The 20741-nt window shown below is 34.4% G+C and overlaps 2 protein-coding genes across 2 annotated transcripts; both read right to left on the bottom strand.

The window, feature by feature from the left end:
• Positions 1 to 3988: 3988 nt before the first annotated feature.
• OR8J3G (olfactory receptor family 8 subfamily J member 3G) lies at positions 3989 to 20443 on the bottom strand. The gene is made up of 3 exons (XM_023654039.2): positions 20359 to 20443; positions 18080 to 18130; positions 3989 to 5725 (listed from the first exon to the last, which is right to left on the bottom strand). The coding sequence occupies exon 3, from the start codon at positions 5703 to 5705 to the stop codon at positions 4758 to 4760; it is 948 nt and encodes a 315-aa protein (XP_023509807.2). The 5' UTR covers positions 5706 to 5725; positions 18080 to 18130; positions 20359 to 20443; the 3' UTR covers positions 3989 to 4757.
• Positions 17162 to 20459, bottom strand: LOC138916394 (olfactory receptor 8K1-like). The gene is made up of 2 exons (XM_070228664.1): positions 20359 to 20459; positions 17162 to 18130 (listed from the first exon to the last, which is right to left on the bottom strand). The coding sequence occupies exons 1-2, from the start codon at positions 20401 to 20403 to the stop codon at positions 17162 to 17164; spliced, it is 1014 nt and encodes a 337-aa protein (XP_070084765.1). The 5' UTR covers positions 20404 to 20459.
• Between the last annotated feature and the right edge of the window lie 282 nt (positions 20460 to 20741).

The following is a 20741-nucleotide window of genomic DNA, read 5'->3' as shown; positions in this document are numbered from 1 at the left end:
TAATTTGTGAGAAGCAAATAACTACATTACAGTATTTAGAGATTATTTCATATTTAAGGACTGACTATGACATCAATAGAAAAATGAAATCCTTGGAATCCCAAATCTGTGAATGAAATTGACTTTGGTAATATATACGAAATCCAAATTTAGATCAGAAACACGTAATTTTCAGAATTCAATTTTCCAATAGAACTGTTAATAAAGATAAATCTTGAAATTTCAGAAAGAACAATTGGTTCTCCAAGAAATATAAACCATCAGATTTAAAATTTTCTCTGCAGTCAGGATTCTCTTTATCATTTTAGGATTTTTTAATGCCTGGTAGTGTTTTTAGCAGTAATAGTATTCTGTGGGAGTGACTCAAGGAGCGTTGCAAAGTGAGCTGAGAGAAGGATGTCAGGAAAAACGTGTAAGATAATCAATTCAGCAAATCTTTGTGTCGGCCACCTCAATTACCCAGAGAAGTATGTTGATTAGTATTATCTTTTTAGGATTAATTTGAAACAAAAGAGTTCTCTGAAAAATCGATAAATAATAAACAAACCATATTTCTAGCACAATATCATAGTTATACCCATGAGGAAATGCAAGCCTAGAGAGAAAAAGTAAATTTCCAGAATGTCACTCAGCACATGGTGTTTCTTTCAGGAGTCCAGTCCATGCTTCCTGATGGCCCAATCTGTTCATCTGTCTCTCTTCTCCCGGAATAAAAAGGACCCAGGTGTCCACAGTAAACAAAATTCTAGAATTGGCTATGTGTATTGGTGCATTCTTCAGATTTTTATGTTTGAAATAAGACTCGATTTACTGATAGGAAGAGAAGCTGAGGATGCCACAATAAGACTCGGCCACCTGAAAGATTTGACAAATGTCACATATTTTGTTGTTGTTGTAAATAAATTAAAGTGTATCCTTTTTTCAGATTTTCTTAGATTTTCTCCAATGAGCTTTTTCTAATTCAGGATCACATCCAGGATAAAACATGACATTTGGTCCTTATGTTTCCTTAGTGATCTCTTGGCTGTCACAGTTTCTCAGCTTTTTCTTGTTTTTTAAGACCTTGACGTTTTTGAGGAGTACTAATCAAGTGTTTTCTGAAATGTCCCTCAGTTGGGCTTTGTCTGATGTTTTTCTCATGATTAGACTTGACTAACAAGTTTTGGGGAGGAAAACCTGTGAGTGAATTGATGTTCTCATCACATCATAAGAAGAGTACATACTAGCAACATGAATTATCAGTGCTGATGGCAACCTTGATCACCTGGCTGAGGGAATGTTTGTCAGGTTTCTCCACCATAAAATTACCCCCTTTCCTTTCTATATTATACTTTTTGGAAAGAAGTCACTATATGCAATTCACACACAACGAATGGAGTGTCATGATCCACCTGCTTGAGGGCAGACTATCTGCATAAATTATTTGAAATTTTCTGCCTGTGACATTTCACTGTTTTCTCTCTTCATAATTTATTCAATCATTTATTTATATCAGTATGTTATCATGGAAACACTTCATATTGGGATAATAATTCAACTCTAAAATTCTACTTTATTTTGTTGCTCAAATTATTCTGGCTTTGGCCATTGGAAACACTTTCAGTTGGCTTCTGTGTTATTTTGACATACCCCATCATTGCTTTTCTTTCTTTCTTTTTCTGTCTCTTTCTTTTCTTTCGTTCTCTCTTTCTTTCTGTTCTTTCTTCCTTCTTCCCTTCCTCCCTACCTACCTTCCTTTCTTCTTTCCTTCTTTTCTTCTTTGCTTCATCTCTTTTTTTCTTATGATTTCCTTACTTTCAGACACAATAATATGCTCATTCTGTAAATCTCCAGCCTAGTCCTAGAATCAGTCAAACTTAAAAAAGCCCCAGTTCCTTACATTCAAAAATATTATTAGAATTTAATATCTTACCAGCAGATGACTTTGTTGCTAGTGAGATATCCCCAAGCTTCTAGACCTTATTAGTTAGCAGAGTAAGGGAATATATATTTGTATATTAACTCATGTGTATATATTTATCTATAACTATTTCTCTTTAAAACCCTCAGTATCTACATAATGCTGAACAAGAGTTCATGCTGATGTCTCTGACACTGATCCATTATCACACGGATCATTCTGGCTTCGTCACTTTGCTTTGCTTTAACTTCCTACACAGTTAGAAACCTGGTCCCACCATCTACCACCTATTTACTCAGTTTTTTAATTCCAGTATATGTGTGTAGTCGTTCCAGAATTCTTAAACCACATCCCTATGAGAAAAAGATTTATAACTGAAATACAGTGCGACATACCATCATTTTTGCCTTTAGTCCTACATATTCCACCATTTCCAATGTTACTTAGGTCAGCACCTTTCACGCCACCCATCCAAAGAAATCATTTCATACATTTTATTACACTAGATTGTTTTAGCACTTTCTGCATTCCATTCTGGCTTGTCCTACCTCTTAAATGATTTATTTCAACATTTGCATTCATTAAGATTTATACTTCGTCCCATAAATCTCTATGGGTATTTAAAAAATATATAGTGTCATGTATCCACCATTACCTTACCATACACAACAGCTTCACTACAGGAAAATAAATCCCTTGTGCTTCACCTATTTAACCCTTCATTTCACCACTGAGTCCTTGGCAACCACTGATCTGTTTACCATCTCTATAATTTTTCATTTTATATAATGTTGCATAAATAGAATATTGTAGTCTTTTCCGACTAGTTTCTTTCACTTAGCAACATGCATTGAAGATTCATCAGTGTCTTTCTATGGCTTAATAGCTCACTGCCTTTTATTGCTGAATTGTATTCCATTGTACAGATGTATCACAATTTGTTTATCTATTCACCTATTGAAAGATATTTCATTGCTTTCAGTGTTTTCCATTATGAACATAACTGCAATTAAACACAATTTTATATTGAGTAAATCAAATCAGTTATGTAAATATCTAGAATATGGTTGTGGGGCAGACATCAGGATCTATAGCTTTGCTGCTAGAAATGGGCTGGTTTGATCTGGAGTGGAGCTTGAAAAAACCTATGCCCATGGGTGTTTTCAAAACAATTGCGATGTCAGTGGATTTCTCAGCAAGGTGAAGTTATAGATAGTGTGAGGCCACAATACTGGTTTGTATAACCAACAGTGTAGCAAACCAGCCATAGATTTAATAGAGTGATCATGCTCTGTATCATCAGCTATTAAAGAAATGAAAACTAAAACCATAGTATGGTGCCACTACATACCTACTAGAGTGGCTAATCAAAATGACTGATGTTGCCCGGCCCGGTGGCTCAGCAGGTAAGTTCGCATGTTCTGCTTTGGTGGCCTGGGGTTCGCCGGTTTGGATCCCGGGTGTGGACATGGCACTGCTTGGCAAGCCATGCTGTGGTAGGCATCCCACATATAAAGTAGAGGAAGATGGGCACGGATGTTAGCTCAGGGCCAGTCTTCCTCAGCAAAAAGAGGAGGATTGGCAGCAGATGTTAGCTCAGGGTTAATCTTCCTCAAAAAAAAGAATGACTGATGATATTTATACTAAGTGTTATACCCAGTGGGGATGTGAAGAAACTGGAACATTTATACTGAGTGTTTTACCATTCTGGTTCCACTTGACGTCCCAAATGAAATTGAGTATATTTTTTAGGATATTCTTCATGTACCAGGAAGATGACTAATCTAGGGTTTTAAACATTTTTAGTAAATTAATTTCAAAGAAGGATTATTGTTCTGCTTTGGAAATGCCCAAGATGGTTACATGCACTACATAAACAGTACTCCATTAATTTAATATTACATTGGTTAACTCAGTTCTCATTTGATACATCTGAGATATAATATGGTCAACTCTATATATTCAAAGATGTACAGTAGATTTTAGTGCACACTCACTGATCAAAATGCTATCAGAAAACAGAAAAAAATTATAAATCAATTAAAGCATTCCTCCAATAACGTAAAGAAATTTCACAAACATGGCCCATTGAACGTCTAATAGTATACCATTCAGTACATTTATTATACACACTAAAGAAGACTGATACTTAGAACAATGAGAAAGAAAAACTTTTACAGAATCCACGAAGATTTTCAATGAAATAATACCCAGTAGGAGAGCCTATTCAATAATCACACTCTGTATCTTTCATAAAAATGTTGTATAAATTATATAAATTGAAATAAAAATATTTTCAATTATATTTTGGTTAACATTCAGAATATAAGTTCATTGGTAATGTATTTTTGTAATTCAAATGATATTAAGAAAGTGTTAGGGAGTTTCGTTTTAAATATAGCTGTCAATTTAATTTTGCTAACTTAGCTTTAGTAAGTTTTTGGTCAACCGCAACTACAGTTTTTCAAGGTTCATTGACGAAACACATCCAGGAACCAAAAAGGAAGCCAAATAGGAGAAATGGACTTACTTTTCTGACCCATATGTTGTTGGTCTGTTTTAACTTATTTAATTTTTTAACTTATATCTTTCCTGAGTCTTGGAGATATTTATTTCAATCTAGCTACCTGCAAACTCCTTGGCAAAGTTAGTAAATAATCCTTTGCTTCTGTATTAACCTGATAACTTCTAGAGTTTCCGTTTTTTTTTAATTCACTGGTTCCTGATCCTAGCCCCTTTTAATTCACAGGATTAAGTACTTGTAAAGAAAGGAGGTCAGCCACCTACCCTTTTGCTTTCTCTGCTGTAATGACAGCCTATCTTGATCTTGTCTTCATTTAACTATAGAGATCTAAATTCACATTAATTTAAAAGAACAGCATGAGTTTGGCAGAAATCTCCAAAGGGCAGCCTTCACATCCTTATTCCGCAGGCTGTAGATCATGGGATTCAGCATTGGAATCACCACTGTGTAAAACACGGAAGCCATTTTATCAGTATCCATTGAATGGTTAGTTGGAGGCTGCACGTACATGAAGAGCATTGTTCCATAGAAAACCGTTACTGCCATCATATGTGAAGCACATGTGGAAAAGGCTTTTTTCCTTCCTTCTGATGAGTGTATCCTTAGAATGGACAAAACAATGTTGAAATAAGATACAAGAACTATAATCATGGAAAAAAACAAATCTGTAGCTGCAGATATAAAAACTACTGTTTCTGGAAAGTAAGTATCAGAGCAGGACAATGCTAACAAAGGGACGGTATCACAGAAATAATGATTGATGACATTGCAAGAGCAATAAGACATGGAGAATATAGAAGATGAAGCCAGAAGAGCTATGAAAAAGCTATAGAGGTAAGTGAGGGATACCAGCAGAAGGCAGACCTGCCGAGATACCACCACCATGTAGAGGAGGGGATTGCAGATGGCCACATAGCGGTCATAGGCCATCACAGCTAACATGAAGACCTCAGCTACAATGAAAACCAAGAAGACTCCCAGTTGGATGGCACATTCATAGTAGAAGATGGTTTTCTTCTTTACCAAAAAATTGATCAGCATTTTTGGGGCTATGACAGTAGAATTGCCAAGATTGATGATAGCCAAATGTCGGAGGAAAAAATACATGGGGGTCTGAAGTCGAGAGTCAACACTGGTGAGAGTGATGATGCTCAGATTTCCTGCCACAGTCAGTCCATAGATGACCAGGAAAACAAAGAAGAGTGGAATCTGGAGTTCTGGACGGTCGGAGACACCTGTGAGAATAAACTCAGTGACCCGGGTGAAATTTCCAGGAGCCATGTAAGAGTTTGGAAATTCATCTGTTTGGAGAAAGAAAGGAGAAGTGGTTACAAACGTTAAGGGACTCTTTTCTAGGACTGCCATTTGATGGCAAGGGCAAGTCCTTGGGTGAGAATTCCTGCAATCCTTTATTAACCTAATCCAGTTATTAAACTCAAGGTTCTAGGTTTTATAAATACAGCTTGCAATCATTTGGGAGATGGAAAAAACAAAGATGGTCAGTTAAATGGATGGTTCACCATCATGCATATTTTGAGGACTTACTACCTCACAATTTTATTAAATTATGCGTATCTTATTAGCTTGCAAACAATAGAAGTCATGATTCATGTCTTATGTCTCTTGCATTGAGTGTGAGAAAGGCTTGAGGAATTGCATGTGCCATATAATTCAATGTTGCTTTGTGATTTCTTATTCTGAGATTTCTTGCTTTCTCTCAAGAATAGATGATCTAGCCACAATCCTGCTCCGTTTTCTTTCTTCAATCTTTCTATAACTTCTAATCAATGTGCATTCAACTTGCACATACTACCAACCATATATGTTAACTGTTTTTTCCCATTTTTAACTTTATTAGCACAGACAAAAATATATGAATACACGTCTTCAGCTGTATTTTTCTGTTTACTGATTCTCTTTTCAACTTCTAAAAAATGATATATGTGAAAATGTTATCATTTTTTGCATCTCCATCATGCACTATGCTCTAGTGTATTCAACTTACTTTTGCTTCCATCTCCTAACTCTATTTTATTGCCCCACAAGTTGATGCAATTCATCATATTCTTTCCACTGTTTATTTATTTTCAACTAGTATTTTTATTTATATAATTTTATAACATTATTTTAAAAATATATAAAATATATCTGGCCTTAAGTTTTAGTTGGTCTTTTCTTGATAATTTTCACATTTTGATATTTTTCATTATTGCCATAATGTTAAATGTCCTTATTTTATAGTTTCCATGATAATTCCCTTGCATATATTTTCCAGATAATCAGTAAGCTGTTATACTATGAGTGAATATTTTTCTAGATGTGAGTTAGAAGGATGGTCACCTGCTTCTAGCTAAATCAATTACGTCCCTTTCCAATCACAAGTGATGTTTCCCAAGGTGGGCACCTTGCCCAAAAAGTCCTGTCATTGTCTCTTGTCTGAAGATTTGGACTTCACTGCCAGAGAGTCAAGACTATATCAGCATTTAACATAAGAAATACCTTTTAACAAAAATTTAAGGATACATACACACAAAATAATAACGATGATAGTAATAATAATAATAAACAAAGAGGCAAAAGGAAACTTTTGAAAATGAAGGAAATGATTATAGCCTAAACCATGGTGATGGTTTTAGGGATGTAGGCTTATCTCCAAACTCATCGAGTTTTGTACATTAAACAAGTACAGCTTTTTGTTTGTCAATCTTAACTCAATAAAGTGATTTTTTTTTAAGATTATGTATCATGGATGCCTGAATTGTAAAATCCCAGAGTTACTCACATTATCTCTCCTAAAAAAGGCTATAACAGAAAGAAAAATAGAAAATTATTCTACAGTGAGAAAAAAGAATGAAGTAACAATGCAAAAGGAATTAGAGAAATAAGACCAAAATATCTTCCAACATTGTTGAGTAAATTATATCAGTTTATTTCTGACACCAGACATCATTCTTTCTCTGTTTCTTTGAATCATCCTCTTATTTACTTATTTACCAAGTATTTGTTGATTTCCTATTTGAGCCAGACAACGCTCAAGCTTCAGATAAGTTACTTGTTCCTCAATTCATGGGCCTTCTTGTTTGATAATAGAAGAGAAAAAAGGCTGATAACAGAACATATAGACAAAGGATTATAAATTGTAGTAAGTACAATAAGAAAATTCAACAAAAACATGCATCAGTATAACCTGGGAGAATTATTTCACAAATCATGTCAAGGCAAGGCCTTTCTGAGAGGGTGACATGTGAACTGAAAACTAAACAAGCCATGGAACCAGCTATTTAATCAATCACAGGAAGAACCCTCCAAGGTTCCAGGCAGAAGGGTATTTCTTGAAAATGCTGCTGTGCGGTAGAAAAGAAGTTAGTTTTTTTGTTTGTTTTTGAGAGGAAACTTACTGGAGACCAGTGTGACTGGATAATAATGAGAAAGTGGAGAATTGCTAGAATTAGAAAATGTAGGTCAAAATAAGTATTTGGTTTTTATTTTAAGTGAATTGTAAGGTCTTGATAAGTTTTAAGGTGGGGGAACATAATCAGCTTTAAGTTCTAAAAAGCTTTCTCTTGCTGTTATGAAGATGATGAATTATAGGATTTAAAGTATAGAAGTTATGAGTGGAAATAAAAACAAATGAGTCAAACAGTTGGTTGAGGATTCCCAGTATAAGATAATGATAACTTGGGCCAAATTGGAGAAGGTGGACATACAGAGAAGGTACACTGAACAGCTGGAACCAGAAACAAGATGATATCTTAAATAATTCATGTTATGAATTACGTGAGAGGGATGTGAGAGAATGACAGTTGGGGGTCGAACAAGAAAGACTTCAGTGACGTTTTTGCAATTGGGTCAATGACCATAATATTTTTTGCATATTAGAGGATATGATTTAAGATGGACTGATCAAAGTGAAATTTTGAATAAGTTAAATTTTCAGAGTGCTAATGGGACATTTAAGCAATCATTTAGGCAGCTAATGTTTACGGCTGGAGCACATAGGTGTGGTTAGGTTTACAAAGCTAAGAAACCTCAACCTAGATGATGATACCATATTGTTTTTCATCTATTTCAAGATCTTTTAACTTTGTTAAACAAACGTTCCTAATATATTCCTCAATCTATCTGCATTATTGTCCTCTGAGAGACAACCCTCTGTTTTGAGATTGTAGCTTACCTATCTCCAAACACTACACTGAAAGATATCATTTCTGTGTCCCCTCCTATGCATTTTTCATCTTGTCTTCTCTTTGCAGTTTTTAATATTTTGTCTGCAGCATTTAGTCTCTCGATTGCCTCCCTTGGCAAACATTTCAACTATCAGCCAAAACAATGTTTCCAAATTATATTAGCTCCTGTATTTCTGCTGAAATCTAGAGTGCTGCTTGTTATACACTTTATTTTAAACTTGAAATAATAAATTTTAAAAAGCAACCAGTTTAAATCACAAAAATGTATCCATCCTGTAATTTTCTTTCAAAGCTCCATATGTTGTTTTGTGCCGATTTCCATGAATACTTTCCTGTCCTAAGCATCCTCCTCTTCTACTTCCTCAGGTCAAGCTTTCATTGACATTGTTATTGACTTTTGTATCCTTCTTGGTCTCTATGCTATGATTGTCTCACATTAGCTGGCAGGCAAATGAAAGCCATTAAATCTTTTTGAATAATTAAGACATGTAATCTCAGCTATCTTTTAGGATAATTGAAATATGCTTTAGCCTCATTTTCCATGCATTCCACAATGAGTTCCACATCTCCTTTCTAGTCATAATACCTTCCCAGGCATACATTACATATATATTTTCATCTCTGACCATCTGTATCTTTACTCATATTGACTCTTCTGAGATTACTCCACTTTTTTGTGAGGTGGCATATTATCTCAAAGAAGTCTAGCCACCATTTGTAGCACTGGCCCCATGTGATCAGAAACTGGAAATGAACATAGTATCAAATGAGGATGAAAAACTTGATTTTGGAGTATTTAAGCATGCTATTCCTGATACTTCTCTAGGCATTTACAATCTTCTTTTGAATACTAATGAGTAAAGGGAGGGTAAAGAGATAGGTGAATTGTCTATAAATTAGCACCAATGTTTTATGGCTCATAAGTAATAATAATAGCATTTAAAAGTGTGTACATAGATAGCTTCCATGTACTTTTTTATTATAAAATGATACGACAAAATATAAAGAAAATAAATTTATTTAGGAACATCCTATTTTAGGTCAGTTGAAGTAAGTAAAATCTAGGTAATCAACATTGTCTTCGGGGTTTTATTTCCTCCTAAAGAATGTTATAGAGATTCTGTTCTATCAAACCAAGAATCTACAGGTCTGCATTTCTTAAAGACTTGATCCTATTTATGCAGTGACTTTCTTCAAAGAGAAGTCTTTCTTTTTGAGATCTTCTCAACTAAATGTTGGTGGACTATTTTACTATAAGGTAGATGGTTTATCTCAATGTGTTTCATTATTGCATTGATTACTTCTCATGCTTCTCTACATACACTTGCATGTATGCTTTCAGAGTGAATGGAAAAATTTCCTGAGAAAATTTGTGGTCTAGAGTTATATTCTCAAAAAGGAGCATCATTTGGAGTCTGGGTAGTTGTTTGTCCAGGTTTCTTTCACAGGATTTCCTACGAAACATTTTGTTTTCATTTTAGGTAATATTGTGGGAGAAAACTACGATATGAACAATCTCAGTGAGCAAAAGTCCATTATTTCAGTAGTGATATAATTTATTTAAGTACGTAAGGCACAAAGATGGCAGTTCTAATTTGGAAATATAAAAGCTGGATCATAATTAACATTCTGTGTTCTCCCAAACAGTTGTAAATCTTGAAAACAAACCTTACATTAAACATTGGATTATTTGATTATATATAATATCCAGTGCCTTCTAAAATAAAAGTGTAGTGGCTCATTTTAAGGTATAGTTTCAGATTTTTTAAAGGCCATTATGCAAAAATAAGATAAGTGATTCCTACCCACCTATAGTGGAGAATCTGTTTCAGGTTCTTAGTGAGACTCTCCACGTTGCTGTGGCAATGGGTGTTGATGGGACTTTATAGACCTTTAAGTTCCAAACTCTGAAGCACAGGTGATTTAACGATCAACAAATTGCCTTTTACATCCTTGGGGATGATGCCCCTTGGGGATGCTTCCTTAACAAGCTGTTCCTCTGGAAGTTCAACCAGGCACCCTGTGAGTCTTTGTTGCATCAGCCTACATTATTGAAGTGAATTCAACTTCATTACAGCTAAGGGGCACAGTAATTAAATTGTGACTCTCAAAGTAACTCATTTGCATTCATAGATTCATTATTGCAAATTTCAATATTGAAGAGTTGGAAACCAAAGCCCTAACATTGAAACTGAAACAAACTCTATTGATAAATAGTAATTTTATCATGCCACTGTCCTTTTCTTTCACTTTTACTTCAAAGAATGCAATTAGCATAGTCATTATTTCAAGGAATTTGCTAAAGTGGATATTGAAATGAGGAGGGGTTCTCTGAAAAACAATCATTAGGTAAGAAAAAAATTATTTTATTCTTTTCTTTATGATTATATTTCAGGTGAAAAATGGATAATATACCTTCTAGAGAAGAACCAAACATAATATTTAAAAATGGAGACCTTATGTTATATTTGAATATGACTATAAATTCCCTGTCAAAAAAGCACATTGTTAAATGCTGAATATTATAGAAATATACATTTTATCCATGCAAAGACTAATAGAATTATACATCATTTGGATTTTAGCATATGTGTTGCTTAAACAAACCTATGACTAATAGAATTATGTAGTACTCAAATTTCCCTGGGAAAATTCTCTTCCTTCAGGCTTAAGTCTTCTTATTTTTTTGTCCAAGATATTCCTCTACAGGCCTTAAATTTAGAGATGGAAGTTGACATACATGGAATAATGCCATTTATAAAAAGTATAAACACATGCACACGGAAGAGTAATCTATGTTTTATAAGAACAGAAGAAAATAAACAGATTCTCATTAAACATATTGGGATGGTTACTGGTGGTGGTAGAGTGGACTGGATAAAGAAATAAAGATGAGAGATGTATTATTTTACTAGTGCTGCCATAATCAGGTACCACAGATTATATGGCAGCAACAATTCAAATATGTTTTCTCAGTTGGAGCCTAGAAGGCCAAGATCAAGGGGTTGGCAGGTTAGGTTACTTCTGAGGCCTCTCCTTGGCTTGCAGATGGCCCCCTTCCTGCTGTGTCTTCACATGGTCATTGCTGGGTCTGTGCACAAGTCTAGTGCCTCTCTTTGTGCCCTTACCCCCTCTTTGTATAAAAATATCAACCATATTAGATTAGGGCCCACATAATGACCCCTTTTTAATTAGCTACCTTTTAAAGGCCCTATATCCTAATGCAAGTCACATTCTGAAGTACTGCAGACTAGGGTTTCAACACATGAATTTGGTGGGTGACAATTCAGTCCATAACAAATCAGAATATAAAATAAATTAAGATAAGATAGGGGCTTTGCCTGGCTCAATAATGATAAAGTGTCATAAACTGAGGAAAATAATTATTCTAAATCTCTTGCATTAGGTCCAAAAACAGTTGAAATGTGCATATCTTCATTGGGAAGCAAACTTGCTCCTGGAAGTCTGCATAAGTAATACAAGTTATTAAAATATACAAAAATCTTCATAAGAGTATTATTAGTATGTTGAAATACTGGAAATTAAATATATAGTTTGGAAATGTAGTCAGCAAATTATAGAAGTATATATTTAGTATAATATTATATTTCTTATAAAACTTTGTCCACATGGGTTATATAGAAATTCAAGAGCTTCTGAGAAATGAATTAAAAATAGTACTAAAAACGTCATATTGCATTGGTTTCTTTTAAAACACCAAATTATTAAAGTATCTTTTAGTTACAATAAAATGTCAAGTGTAACTGGATGGCATTTGAAAAATGATTTCACCTGCGTTACTACTGCGTCCAATGAGAGAGTATTCCCAATATGAAAAATGTTCTTCAACGTCTCGTTGTAGTAAGTTGCCTGACAATATAGCCCAGACCACAACTGCTAGGATTTCTCTTACCATAGATTTATTTTGCTTGTTTTAGAATTTCATACAAATGGAATAATGTAGCATGTTTATGTGTGGTTTCTTCTGCTCAATTTAATGTAATTGAAATTCATCCATGCTATTGTATATATGGGCAGTTCATTCCATTTTATTGCTGAGTAATATTTCATTGTATTTATATATCACAATTCATCTTTTTATCTCTTGATGGACAGTTGAAATATTTCCATTTTGTACTATTATATATAAAACCACCAGTAACATTAATATACACATATTTTTCTGGACACGTTTTCATTTACTTTGCATTAGCATCCGTGAGGGGAATTCTTGGGACATATGGTAGTAATGTGTTAAACTTTACTTAAAACTGCCAAACTTTTTTCCAACGTGAAGTATCTTTGTGCACTCAATCAGCAACGTATGATAATTTCAGGAGCTGAACATAGTAGCTGATATGGTACTTTGTATTTGATAATCTAGTGTTTTTAATTTTACCCAAACTAGTGGGTGGGAAGTAATATCTCATTGGTACTGTAATTTCATTTTCCTAGTGACTGAGGATGTTGGACTTTTTAAAGTGTTTATTGACCATTCATATTTTCTTCTGTGAAATGTCTTTTCAAGTCTTTTCCCTCATTTTCATTAGGGTGTTTGTCTTTTCGTTATTAATTTTTAAAGAATATTTATATATATCTTGGATCCCTTTGAGTTACTTTGGCTTCTTATCTGATATTTTAACATACACATGCACACATGTTTTAGCGTCTTTATTCTTTTCCATTCATCTATTTACTATTTTTATAGAATATTTCTCTGTATTGATTACTATAGATTTACAATTAGTCTTGAAATCCGTATTATAAGTTCTCCAACTTTTTGTTTTTCTAGATGCTTTAGCCATTCTGAATCTTTTCTCTATTGTATAGAATCAGACAGAAAGCAGACATGGGGGATCTTGTTTGTGTTGGGAAGAGGAAAGCTTCCCCTTCTACCCATCTTGAGTTCTTATGGCTAGAATAATTATAAAAGTGACACAAGTCCAGATCAACAGGAAAAAACAATTTAATATGTATGCAGAGGAGATCATAAAAAATGATGCTCAGAGAGGAAACAAAGTAGGCAGCTTATATATCTTTTTACGCAAAGTAGCAATAAATTTGTGAAGATTTGACAGGACAAAGACACTTAGGTTTGGGTGCTTTATTAGCAAGGAATTTAAGCAGAGTCTGGGTTTGGGGTAGTAAATTAGTAAACAAGTAACAATGCTTGTTTATATAGTCTTCTCTGCCCTGATCTTCCCAGTCTGGTGATAAAAATGTAGGGAAAGCACCTCTCACATGGGAGGTTTATCTCCTGATTTCAGCGGGGAAGAGAGAGGAGGGTCAAAATGCCTTTTTTAAAAAAATTTGATGTCAACTGCTTTTCAAGTAACTTTAATTCAAAATAATCAATACGACATTGGGAATATTTTAGGGTGGCCTGGACTGGGCCCCAACAATTGTATACAAGGAACTTAAGTCTAGACCTGTTTGCTATGACAATAGTCTCATTTGGTAGTAGTAATTAAATTATTTTAATATTGAAACTTGTTCCGTAACTCAAAATTGAGTCGTTAAAAGTTGCACCTTGGTCTCAACACTATGGTGTTAAATTGAGGGATGAATAATTTGGAACCTTAGCATAAAATATTAAAAGAGATAATTTTTTGAGCCATCTCTCTCCATCATCTTAAAGCCAGAATGGTTCCTTTTCCATGTGTGAAATTTGGACTCTTCGAGAAAATCCCTTCAAGAAAGAGTATATCTCGCTGTCTTCATAAGGAAGTCATGGGATAGGAATAGAAGAAATCATTGCAGAGTCCATGTAAGAAATCAACTTTGAGGATTTTTAAAAATAATCAGAGCTTGAGTTTATGCAATTGAGTCATCAGAGCTTTGGAGGAATTGCCATTTGGGAATTAATACAAATATATTCCAATTTCCTAGCTAAAAGCATTTGGTATATCAAGGCATTAATTAGATATGGAGTCAAAACAAGTAATCAAAAAAAACCCTAAACTTTCTAGCTCAGGGAAGATTTTGAGAGTGTACAAATATTAAAGGATTTTCATGTTGGTTGGCAGCATTATTTCTAAATTATTCATCATCATAATGATGATGAGAAAATATGCTTTGTGGCATTTAGTGTAACTGGCCCTACCCAGTAAAGTCTGGTATGCTATAAACTTTCTGTAGAAAAGAAGGTAATGTTTTAGAAACCTTCCTGTTGTATCTATGATTTCAAATATGTGATGCTACCCACTTATTACAATCATTTTGCAATTTTATCATCACACAATGAAAATATGTCAGTAAATCTTAGTATCCTTTCTTTGAAAATAAAAAAAAATACTGGATGGCAAAAAGTTACAATGCATAGTACTTTTGCTCTGTGTTTTCTTTTTTTATTTCAGACTATTATGGATATTTGTAAAACACTGATCCAAGAGCATATCAGCATGTGGAAGAAGCCTTATACATCTATTTTAGAAATAAAAAGCAATAGTATATCATGTTATTAGCACAGGGCTATTTATTACAGCCCTTTTTATAGTGGTAAAAGAAATAAAAAGCTGCAAACGATCAAATATTTATCAAAGAATGTCTAAACACACAGTGATTGATCTATACTCTACTGTATATTAAAAAGGATATTCAAGCCGGTATTAAAAATAATATTTAAAATGCATTGGCTGACAAAGATGTTGATGACGACTTTTCATGTAACTAAGTTACAGGGAAGTTGATGTATTATGTTTCTGTAAAGCCCTTTCTATGCAGATGATATTGGAAAATGCTATCAATATTATTTAACTTTATTTTTGGTTTGTGAATAGTAATAGAAAAGATAGAATCTGGAAAAAAATATCCTGACCAAAAAGACTATGCAGTATAATATAAAATGTTACTCTATAAAATAAAATTTATTCATAACAATAAATATGATTAGGGATAGGATCCAAAGCTAATGTGATAAACAAATTGATGTGATTGGAGAATGTAATTTTGTATTTCTTTTATTGTGTTCAATTTATGTTTTATTTTATTTTTTGCTTCAAAAAATTTCCCCCAGCTTTGTGGAGTTTAGAATCAATAAATAAAAGTTGTGTATATTTAAGGTGTACATTGCGATTTTTTTGTTTGTTTTTGTTTGGAAATTGGCCCTGAGCTAACGTCTGTGCCAATCTTCCTCAATTTTGTAGGTGGCATGCCGACACAGCATTGCTTGATGAGTGGTGTATAGGTCTGTGCACAGGATCCAAAACTGCAAATCCCAGGCCACCATAGTAGAGTGCATGAACTTAAACTCTATGCCAATGGAATGGCCTTGAATGTGATGTTTTGATATATGTATATATTGTGAAATTTGATTACCAAAATCAAGCTAACTAACATATCCATCACCTCATGTAGTTATTTTTTTCTTTTTGTGGTGAGAGCACTTAAGATTAACTCTCTGTCACAAAGTAAACTTCAGTGCATTAAAAAAGGGAAAAAATAAACAAAATTCATGGGTCTGGGATAAAGAGACTCTGATTCATTCTCTGATTTAATTCCCCACAATTTTCACTAAGAAGACTAGGGTAGATGGAAACAAGCATGCTTGAGGTGGTCTATATAGTTTTAAAAATCTAAAAAACACTTATTCAAATGAGGAGAATACTAAGATGTAAGGAATCTATTCATTTGCTGGATGAGCACACAATGTGAATGAAGCATTGTGTTAGCAGAGAATCCATGCAAAATATTGTCATTGTGTATAAAACTCATGAAAGATTCAAATAGACATGAAAGAAAATGCAATTCACCCTTGAGTATATCATTTACATTTAATATTTACCACTGCTCTAGGTTTTTCAAAACAGTGATGTCATTCCAGTAGATGACCAGATAACTCATTTATTTTGACTTTGCAAATTCAAAGTTAGCTTGTTTATCAAGAGGCTATCATAAACTGAAATTAGTCATAGTGTGATGATCTGTCAAAGGGGACCTAGAATTAGCCAATATTTCTTTCATGGTCCCTAATGAAAAATTATCCCAAAGGCCCACTGTATCCTTGAGATATAAAATATTAAAGCAATCTGATTTAAAATCTCATTTTTGAAATGTATGTTTTATTTTCTATTTAGCCTAGATTATCAGATCAGTTTTTTCATGTCGTGTTATAATCACACATTTACTTATCTCCTATCTAGCCTACATAGTCTTCATGATTCAATCTTATTTATCTTTAATACACAGTGACTGCGATAAAATACATATTATTAATATTCTGGTTAATTTTGCTCTATTGTGAGTATTTAATTTTTATCTCAGCAAGTCTGAGTTTCACCAAAAATTTGATATGACTTGCCTTACTTCTAAATAAAATAGGTACAAATATGACCTTGAAAGCCACTTGAGAATTATATGATCTGGCTATAATGTTTATTTATTCTATTGAAGTGGAGAAGAGTACACAGAGATATAAGATGAAGTCTTCTGTCTAGAAAAAGAGGAAAAAATTTTGTAAAATAGTCTTTCTTTTTGATGCTGTAATTGCTCTGACAAAAGATTATACAAAGATTTTTGGACCCACCTTTGCAATGGAATATTAAGATCAGATTAAATGAACATTTTACATTGATTAGTTAAAGTTCTTTTCAGAGCATCTTTTACGTCTTTGTTCCTTAAGCTATAAATCAATGGATTCAGCATAGGGATCAGTAAGGTATAAAATACAGAAGCCATTTTATCAATATCAAAAATGTGGCTGGATTTGGGTTTCAGGTAAATAAATAATAATGTTCCATAGAACACAGCCACCACTGTCAGATGGGAGCTACAGGTGGAGAAGGCTTTGTACCTCCTCTCAGTTGAGTTCATTCTGAGAATGGCCACAAAAATAAACGTATAGGATAGAAGAACAATGAAGAGGGAAGAGAGCAAATTGCAGCCTGAAAAGATCAGGATGATCAATTCTAATTCATGTGTGTCAGAACACAGCATGGATATCAGAGGTAGACTGTCACAGTAAAAATAACTGATGATGTTAGAGCCACAGAAGGATGAGTTAAACAACCTAATTGTGAGAAATAGTGAAACAAATGTACTGTAGAGATAAGGAGTGACTACTAGTCCCCAACACACTTTCTCTGCCATGATGATCACATAGAGAAGAGGTTTGCAGACAGCTACATAGCGATCATAGGCCATTGCTGAAAGAATAAACAGTTCAGTGATGATGAAAATCTCAAAGAACACTAGCTGGATGGCACAGCAAGTGTAGGAAATTGTATTTTTGTGCACTGCGAAGTTTGCCATCATTTTTGGGCCAATGACAGTGGAGTAACCAAGATCAGTAATCGACAAATGTCTAAGGAAAAAGTACATGGGAGTATGTAGCTTGGAGTCTAAATGAGTTAAGATAACCATGCCCAGATTACCCATCACTGTGACCAAGTATATGATGAGGAAGACTCCAAGGAGAGGTGCCTGCAGCCCAGGGTTGTCAGTGATCCCCATGAGAATAAATTCAGTCACCTTGGTCACTGCAGTATGATTCTGGTTCTCCATATGATTCATCTTGGTAACCTGTGTAAGGTATAAAATCAATACTTATTGTATTTGAGATCCTATCTTCTAAGAGAATTTAAAACATGATTTATGAGATATAGAGACATTTTGTCTCAAATTATAAATACAGACTCCTCTTCCCATCAGGCCAGAACTACACAGACCTACACTCACATTGCAGTCTAAGTGCCTAACAATTAGCTTTTTGTATTACAGTGTAAGTGCCTGCTATTAAGCTTTTGATTGCCATGGCATCCATTTGAAAAATATTCATCTCTAATAAACATATTGTCAGCTACATAAATAGATAAAGAGGTAGGCTGATCCACCCATGAACTTCCCCTTATAAAAATCCCTGGGTGACCTAGATAGCTGACTTCTTGAATGACCCTGTTTTTCCCTCCTTGTCCATTAATCCCTGCTCTTATGTTTTAAATTCACTGATAAAGAGTAAACCCAGGGCAAAACCCTAATCCCTGACTCTCACCCCCAATAATGGCAGAACACCAGGTCCATACTCTCTCTCTCTACCTGTGACCTCGCTGTGTGGCCCCAGTTATGCTGTGTACCCTCCATGACCTAAGTAATGAATTTTGTTTGTTCATGGTTCCGTGATGGCTGTTGCTGAGGTGTGTCTTACAATCATGATAAGAACCATGACGACCACAACATTGTCTAGCACACAAAGTCCAGTCTCAACGCTGGCTTTGGTTGGGGGACATATCTGTGGGGGCTTGCCGCAACTAGTACAGGCCCAGCTGAGTGCCCCCAGGCATTCCTAGCTGATAGCATCACCTTCCTTAGGCTGAGACTGACGCAAACCACACGTTCATTGAAACTTTGGTAAAGTGCGCTTTAGAAGGGGAAAAATATTTTGAAGTGGTTGTCTTGATACAGCTACAATGACCTATTTCTTTTGACCCAAAATAATTTTAAGTGTGACAAAAGACCTATTATATTTCAACTTTTTAAAATTTTCAAGTAATTGATAAAACAAACATCTACACCTAAACCATAAACCTTAAATAACTGACAATCCTCAAATGTGTTTAGGGGCCAGTCCTGCGGCTGAGTGGTTAAGCTTGCACACTCCACTTTGGAAGCCCAGGGCTTCTCTGATTTGGATCCTGGGCACGGACCTTGCACTGCTCCTCAAGCCATGCTGAGGTGGCATCTCACATAGCACAAAGAGAAGGACCTACAACTAGAATCTATAACTATGTACTGGGAGATTTGGGGAAGAAGAAAAAGAAGAAAAGAAGATTGGCAACACATGTTAGTTTACGTGTCATTCTTTAAAAACAAAATGTTTAAAATTAGCCAGATGTATATAAAAAGACTTTCTAAACTGTTGGTGAAGTGATGAATCAGGTGGTGATTAGGAAACCTCTGATCATTAAATACATATTTCAATACTTTTCACTGTCAGTTCAGCTTGCTTACCCAATACAAAGTCTAATGCTATGTTTTTACAATTTTGCTATTAATATCTTGTCCATATTTGCCATGTCTGTCATTTTGCTTATTGAATCACTTCTTCTAATGATCCTCCAATCATACATCCCTCTTCTGCATAAAAAGGACTTAGCCATTCTTATTTTTTATGACTTCTTGATGGAGATTCATGTAGAGGCCCGGTAGAAAGAACACAAATGAATATCAAGCACTGATAGAGAATCAGTTATGTACCAGGCACTTTTCTGAGCACTTTACAAATATTAACTCATACCATCCACACAATAACTCTAGGTAGTAGACAGTGTTACCATTTCCATTTGAGAGTTGAAAAAACTGAGGCACAGGGTGTTAAATAACTTAACTAAGGTCACTAGGATAGTAAGCAGTGGAGTCAAGATTCAAATAAAATCATTGTGTCATCAGAATATTTTCTCATAAACATAATAGAGAGGTATGCTGCCTCTCTATTAAGGTCACCCTGAGAAGAGAGGAAATGGAAAGTGGGACAGGGGCTTCACCAGGTAAATAAAGATAGACAGTGATCCTTGTTAACATAGATGACTGAAGCAGTAAATTTATTTAAAACCTAAAGTGGTCTAAATGCACACACAGACTATCAGGGACTCTCTAACAGGTCTGTCTTACATGTTAATCCTATTGATGAAAGAAAAGGATATTGCAAAGGAAGAACCTGTTTCAGAGTTTAATGCCCTTCAAGATCTTTGGTGATGATCCAGTTTAAGCTGTATGCCCAGAGAAATTTTCAGAGACCAGTGTTTCCTACTCACCTTGATAGAGAATCTGCTTTGGTTTGCTACTGTTTTAATCCTCATCCATTGTTGCAGAATGGATTTAAGTTTTTTTCTACCCCTTTGAGACTCATTTTGTGGAAGCTTTAATCTGATTCAAGGATAAACAAATTGCACATGGTTACCTGAGGGTGAATGTTTGGCTATCTGTTAATTATTCCCAGAATGTCTCACTAGGAAAAGTCAAAAGTATTTCAAGCCTAAGTCTGAGTAAATAAATTATATAATATCATTAAACACTGGAAATCATAAATATGTCTTTGTCAGCATCTCAGTTACAAAATATCATGTACATATTAGGTATATTATACACACATATAGACACAATATGTGAGTAAATAAAAGAATGTCTTCCTAGAAAA

This window comes from Equus caballus, chromosome 12 (assembly GCF_041296265.1).
Source record: "Equus caballus isolate H_3958 breed thoroughbred chromosome 12, TB-T2T, whole genome shotgun sequence".
In the NCBI taxonomy this organism is placed as follows: Eukaryota; Metazoa; Chordata; class Mammalia; order Perissodactyla; family Equidae; genus Equus; species Equus caballus.
Note: the sequence above shows the minus strand (reverse complement) of the source record. Positions and strands in the feature narration are given on the sequence as shown.